This window comes from Gigantopelta aegis, chromosome 10 (genome assembly GCF_016097555.1).
Source record: "Gigantopelta aegis isolate Gae_Host chromosome 10, Gae_host_genome, whole genome shotgun sequence".
Classification (NCBI taxonomy): Eukaryota; Metazoa; Mollusca; class Gastropoda; order Neomphalida; family Peltospiridae; genus Gigantopelta; species Gigantopelta aegis.
The window spans coordinates 10296075-10303654 of record NC_054708.1 but is presented as its reverse complement, the minus strand read 5'-3'; the positions used below and the strand labels follow the sequence as shown (position 1 = coordinate 10303654).

At 37.7% G+C, this 7580-nt stretch overlaps 1 protein-coding gene across 2 annotated transcripts; it reads right to left on the bottom strand.

The window, feature by feature from the left end:
- Positions 1-2160: 2160 nt before the first annotated feature.
- On the bottom strand, positions 2161-6396 carry LOC121384475. 2 transcript variants are annotated; one of them, XM_041514883.1, is made up of 5 exons: positions 6069-6396; positions 5607-5697; positions 4644-4804; positions 3988-4113; positions 2161-3610 (listed from the first exon to the last, which is right to left on the bottom strand). In XM_041514883.1, exons 3-5 carry the CDS (start codon positions 4794-4796, stop codon positions 3251-3253), a joined length of 639 nt encoding a protein of 212 aa, XP_041370817.1. In that variant the 5' UTR covers positions 4797-4804; positions 5607-5697; positions 6069-6396; the 3' UTR covers positions 2161-3250. The 2 variants fall into 2 exon arrangements, with proteins under 2 accessions (XP_041370817.1, XP_041370816.1); XM_041514882.1 differs by lacking the exon at positions 5607-5697.
- Between the last annotated feature and the right edge of the window lie 1184 nt (positions 6397-7580).

Sequence of the window (7580 nt, the reverse complement as noted above, 5' to 3'; positions counted from 1 at the left end):
CTTCCACAACCATCGGCTGAATGATCACATGTGTTTTATGTGTATTGTTCACTTTCTCGTGGTGGGTGGGGGATGGGGTAGGGTGGGGAGGGAGTGTCAGTGGGAGGGAGTGTCAGTGGGAAATCACTTTTGACGGATACTAGTTTAAGTGTATTTCAGCTTAAGTAGTTGTTGATTAAACCCACTGTTTTTAATCAGCTGCTACGGATTTTACAACACATTCATGTAGGTTACTTTCTCTTACACATATCTACACTTAGATTATAATGTAACAGTCGTGGCGTAATGGGGGGGGGGGGGGGGAGAAGGAACTGGTTGGAACGGCAAAAAGCCCAATTGATGTGTTCACCGAGGAGGTTCTATCCTGTTACCCAAGTCCCCCAGGCGAACGTTCAACCGATTAAGCTAGATCCCGCCCCGATCATGATAGATAATACCACACGATGGGTTACGAAAAACGGCAAGGATATTTTATATGCACTTTTCCATAGTCAGGATAGTACATACCAGGGCTTTTAGTATACCAGTTTTAGGGTACTGGTTGGAATGACAAAAACCCCAATTTGTGTGTCCACAGAAGTTCGATCCTGCGACACAAGCACCTCAAGCGAGCGGTCTGGAGTAATGGATGAACGGAAAAACTGAATAGGTTCACTTACAGAATCAACCTTAAGACATATTCGTACCCCTGACGAACTCCCAACCACTGAAAAAAAATCTAAACAAAAAGTTTAAAATTATTTCAATTTGTATATATTTAACATCTATGTCGTATTCTGACGTTTTAAGCCTTTATTACAGAATGGGCATTTTTTAAATTACAAAATGGGTACCTATTTTTTATTACAAAATGGGTCCGATTTTATTACAAAATGGGTACCTACGTTTATTACAGAATGGGTCGTTTTTTATTACAAAACGGGTACTTATTACAAAATGGGTCGTTTTTTATTACTAAATGGGTACATATTACAAAATTGGTCGTTTATTACAAAATGGGCCTCAACAGACGTCACACGCATACAATTTGTATGGCGCTGTTTCAGACTCTATTAAGCTTAGTCTCGAGTCTAGACTCTATACGTTGTAGAAGCATCACGAGGGGTTTATGGTATAAAAATCCATAAACCCCTAGTGTTCCTTCTACAACGAATTTATCTTGGAATATTGACGTCATTCAAATTTAAAATTAGCTGTATTATTACAATGCTTCGCCACATTAAAATGCTCGCTTTTCTTCAATTTAATTTTCCGAGTGGTTGGCAAATCGTTGGACAGCCATGTTTTATTTACGTTGGTAACAGACGAATATTTGTATGGCGCATTAATACAATAACAGCAGTTCGATGTTACAGGTGGGGTATAAGATATTTAACTCCGCCCACGCGGGGTATAAGGTGTTTTTTTCCAAGGCTAAATAACCAATGAAATTCGAGTATTTTACATGAAGGCGAGATAATAAAAGTTTTATAAGCACCAGGCCAGATGCTTGGATCTATTCAAATAATTCCTCACAAATAAAGCATATATGAATCCAATCAACTGATTTGTCATGTACAACAGCAAGTATATATATCATAATTATATATTAATGACAACAAGCGTGTCATTCAGATTGTGTAATCTACTATTTTTGTTTCACTCAGTCAGTTCACCCTACACCTCCACCCAACTCGAGGAAAAAATGTATGTATGTATGTATGTATGTATGTATGTATGTATGTATGTACGTATGTATGTATGCCCACAAATGACTGTCAGGTCAGAGGTCGAGATTTAACGTGCTGATATCAACCTAATGTTCAAGCTCGCTCGTTGCGAGCACAATTTCTGACCAAGGCCAGAAACTGTACTCAGAAAATTTCTTGTCCTACTCTTTATAAATAAAGATACAAATCTGGTTTATACACTGTGCCCCCTCCCCCTCCACTAGAGATTGAGACCCTGCCCCACCCTAGATGTCGTCTCTATGTGTCTGAAGATATTGGCGAAAACACGTGAACACAGTCATGAACTACTCTTTATCTGTTAGTGGCACGAGCGTTTTGTTTAATTTTAGTGAAAAAGAAAAACAAGTGCAATTTTCTTATTTATTAAAAAATGTATTTCTACAACTAATCAAAATACAAATAATCCAAATACAATCACTGGTTGAGAAAATACAATGAATTAAAACATTGTGTAACATGGCTATAAGATATACAAATATTTACAACGTACGTGTATGTATGCGTGCCTGTGTGCGTGTGTGCGTGCGTGTGTGTGTCACTATTCACTCATCGATTAGAATTCCATTCACTCGTTTCATCATTGATTAGTGTGTTTATGTACATTCGCTAAAATTGCAAATGTAAAATATAAAATACTTATGTAGTAACACAACTGATTTGTGAAATACATAAACCAATGCTTAGATAACTGCATATAAAATTCCTATAATTACAATTATTAAATATATGTACAGCAGAATCTGCTTTAAAAGCACATTGTATAAAACCACCTATCTACAACGGACATTTCGGAATCGTACATGTATTCTACCTCGATATAATAACCACATTCCCACTGAGGCATATGCTGTAGGTCCATTTAATGTAATTAAAAATGTAAAAATTAAAGATGTTCAAGTAGGCAACCCTGGCAATTAATTTAGAAATTAGCTTTGGCAAACCATATATGCCGTGGAAAATACCGTGGGGACTATAGTTTTGCAGTTTATGTGGGAAAAAAATCCGCGGAGTTTAATTTGTCAGTATTACAATAATTAAATAAGTAAAAAAGTGACAGAAAATTGAATGCTCCACAATAAAATAAATGCCGCGGAAATATTCAAAACACCGCGGCAGTATTTACGGCATTGCCGATTCCCGTGCTTAATTACCAGGGATGCTGTAAATAATACTATATTGTATATTAACGCAACTTAACCGTTGCTACTGGGCAACTGTAGACTGATACAGTTTGTATTACCACAAATGTAGATTGATGCAGTTAGTATTACCACAACTGTAGACTGATGCAGTCTGTATTAAAAGAACTGTAGATTGATGCAGTCTGTAGTACCATAACTGTAGACTGATGCAGTCTGTACATGTAATACCAGAACTGTAGATTGATACCGTCTGTATTACCTCACCTCTAGACTGATACGGTATGTATTACCACAACCGTTACACATTATGTCTCCTAACTGGAGAGATTTTCAAGTTTGAAATAACTACTTTCAAAATAGCAGATGTTTGTAAAACTGTCAACATTCAGTTTCTCCGGACTCCAGTCTCTGAACATACTCGTTGTACATGGGATAGAGAACGCTCATTTTGTTCAAATACCCCGCGATCTCCCGGATTATTGCGTAGTCGTTTATGGCCTTCTCGACTTCGTCCATGGCTCGTCGGCGATCCCGTGCACTCCTCACGTCGCCTGGGACTCCTTGGATCCTCAAAGGACGTTCTCCGCGATACGTCATAGCCTGACGCAGCTGATCTGCCAGGTTTCTCAGTTTGTTCTTCGTTTGACGCATCGTCCGTCTTGCGATTCTTGCGTTCCTCCTGACCGTTATCAACAGCTGGCTGTACTTCTGTATAGCCTCGTAATCCAAGTGAAGATTCTGAAACACAGACGACAAAAGATTAGTTTTTATACTTTCTAAACTGTGTATACACATGGCCTACAGACAAAGTGGCGGGGTGTGGGCCATGGCCCTCCACCACTTTCCCCTGTTACTCTGTTCTGACGGCTGGAAATGCCCTGTTTTAATACCTGGAATTCAAAATGTTCTCGTGAGAGCATTTCCCAAACACGCCCACTACCCACCCTCCCTCGCGACAGGTTTGGGCCATCAAATCCTCTGTAATGACATGTGATCAAAGGACACAACGTTTCGAATGGATTTTCCAAAGTAAAATTTAAAAAATAATAATAATTAGGGGGCCCTCCCCAACCCGTCCCCTGTTAGACCCGCCACTGGTATATACTCGTACTAACCTCGTTGAGAGAAAGTTCGATGCTGGACGTGTTGAGTGTTTTGTCTAGAACGGTTATATTCCCCAGTCTGGCCTGACGTTTTACAAGCTTCTGTAGTCGCTTGGACCTCAACACACGAGTTCTGAGCTGAAACATGTAACATAGTGTTAATCATACATTCTACTACAACAGTCTCACACATAGTTGTAAACGTACTACCTATATAATTATTTCTTTTTTAAATTGTGACTTAAACGTTGTTGAATCAATCAATTACATAAACGTACGAGGCAGGGGGCGGGGGAGGGGGTACTTTGTCCCTCTAGTGATGGAGCAAACAATATAGAAATATTCGGGCAAAATGTGCTAACCTGATACCTTTTAACCAAGTATTTCCATCATTCTACCCTCAAAATTAGTTGTAATCCATGTAAAAATGCGTAGTGGTTCGTGTGCAACCCTGAATAGGTGTTTGGTAGTTATGCTATTATGAATAAATGTTATCCAGATTCGGGTTCATGGATTAATTTTATAACTTCTTAATAATTATTTTAATATCCTGGATGGTAATGGTTTTTCAGACATGCATTCCACAAGCATAAAAGGCCAACCTCTATATCAAGGGTACATTCAGTAGTTCCGTTCAGATTAAACTGCGTTAAATATTTAAGACTTACTAGTTTCTTGGCAAGTTCTGCTCCTAGCTCGCAGCCTTCTCTGGAACTCGCCACTATATCAGCAATGAGGTCTGAGAAGCGTGCTTCATGCCACACCGACTGTTCTGGGTTCGCTTCCTGATGACTCTTCTTTACAACTATCAGTAGACACATAAATGTACCTAAACAAAAATAATAAATTACAACATTTAGTACTACATTATGAATGAATGAATGAATGAATGAATGAATTAATTAATTAATTACACAAAAAAACATCACTAAAAGAACGTACATAGGCCTACGGCTTTGTAATTGGGTGTCAAACAAAGGTAAAGTATATGAATAATATTATTATCATTAAAATTAAAAATTATATTATTAAGTAAAACACAGCGTAAAGAATACAGATATCAAGTTAAGGATATTTTAAAATTTTGTATAAAAATTAAAATGTTTTAATACTATATTACATGCAGAATCGTCTTATATAAATTCTAATAAAAAGGATATCATATTGTTGTTTATATTGGGTGATTCTTTTTTAAAAATCACATTTAGGAACATACATAATTTCTTTGTCGTTGATAGCTTTTTCGAATTAAACAATTGACCGAATTTATAAGTATTGGGTCTGTCATAATAATATGTTTTAGATATATGAATCTCTCATTTTCGAAATATGTACATTGAAATAAATAATGATATCCATAACCTAAAGTGGTGTTACAGAGAGGACATTTTCGTTCTTGTCTATCGATGTTTTACCATCGGCCAGTTTCAACTGGTAGATAGTGATTACAAGTCCTGAATCGGCAATATATTGTTCGCAGAACTATCCGATCAAAACTTTAGAAGAAGATAGACATTCGCTTTACCAATTTAAATTTTAAAGACATTTAATAAAAACTCAAAATTTACTAAATATTAATTTATGGAAAGTGATGGTTATTCTACCGCGTTTAAGGACAATTCAATCAATACTTATAGGGAAAGTTGACGGACTGACGGACTGACGCCGGACAAATCGGTATTAAAAAGTTCTGCTGACGAACGTCATAGCGGAGCCAAACATCTAAAGTAAAACAAAACATCAAAACTGAGCCTAAACGTATAAATAAAAACGTAAATTTAAGTAGGCTACATACCAGTAATCAAATGGATCATCAAAGTCTTCATTTTGACTGCAGTAAATGAGATTGCCAATTACTTAAATAAGCTTTGCTCAGTTAATTTTAGAACACCAATTTTCCCAAATATTCTGAAAATGACATCCCTGAAAATGCGTTTCATTACAATAATAACTCTCCAAAACCCATTTTTCCCAAAGAACAATTCATTTTTTTTAAAACCCCACCACATATTACGTAACAATACTTAACGAAACAGAAAAGCTAAATTTTGTATAAATTTGGATATACTAAAAACCAATTGGTTTTAAATTACCTGTTTGAAATGACCAATCATTTGGCAGTGAGGGTGGCACCGTGGTGAATTCAGGAAGAAGTTTTGGTTTCGGTGTGTCATCTCGATTCCAGTTAATAATAATCAACATGGTCTTTGTGAATGGCAGCGATCGATACTCAGGTGCGATTGAAGATGTGTAAACGTGTGTGAACTTGCGCTACATTTCAGGCGTGGATCAAATAGATGTAGTAAATTGTTGTGTAGTCTGACGGTAAGAATCAAAGTTTGCTTTGTATAACGACACCACTAGAGCACATTGATTTATTAATCATCAGCTGTTGGATGTCAAACATTTGGTAATTTTGATATATAGTCTTAGAGAAGAAACCCGCTAAAAAATGTCCCATTAGTAGCAAGGAATCTTTTATATGCACTATTCCACAGACAGGATAGCACATACCACTGTCTTTGATATGACAGTTGTGGAACACTGACTGGAACGAGAAATAGCCCAATGAGTCCACCGACGGGGATCGATTGTAGACCGACAGCGCACCAGGCGAGTGCTCTACCATTGGGCTACGCCTCGCCCTCTGATGGTAAGAGAACGAGACGGATATTTAAACGTTATAATTATAGCTATCTAAATGCATAACTGTTCAAATGTCCGTCTTGCTCTCTTACCATCAGAGTACAAGGGCTAATTATTGTGAAGGAAAAAAAAGAGAAAACACACGTTTGTACGATGACGACTAAGCACAGTTGAAGTTTGAACAAAACAAAAGTTGATGCCACTCACCCAATCCCTGATCCATCCACCTCCACAGAAAACATTTCTAACACAAACCTTCATACTCAGTCTGCTTACCAACCTCACATAGCATATCCATGTTGTTATATATAATTACCTGGGCTTTGAAAGACAACTACTGGTCTAGTAAGTGGTGGTTCACATGAAGCCTCCGAAACTCGGCACCCGAATGAAAATGTCCACAACACCATCCACCCCCGTCACCCACTCCACCCCACCTTATTTCTATCCTCTGTAATCCATCTTTATATTACGACTTAAAACGTGACGTTTTGCCCCCCCCCCCCCCCCCCCCCACAATGCTACAGCAAATCCGATAGATATTCGGGCAAAATTATCCTGACTGAAATCTTTTCACCATGTTTTTTCATCATTCTACCCACAATACTAGTTGTTGTCCATGTTCGTTTGCATCCCTATATAACTGTTTGGCAGTAATGCTAATATGAATAAATGTTGTTATCCAGATTCACCTATGGTTGTGCGTCGTTAACTGAAACATTTCTTCTTCTTCTTTCATTTCAAGAGGTTTTAACACGGCGTCTTAGTTCTTCGTAATATCGAGGAATACTGCAGGAAACACATTGAATCTAGTGTTCCTGGCGAAAACAAACAACTACAGTACGTATCTCTTGTTCTTAGGGTATCCGCCATTCGTCGTTTCGTTATTCACCGACCCGGGTTAGACCACGGTAAGATCCATGGAACATGCACCAAACACGACGAACACATCTCTTGAT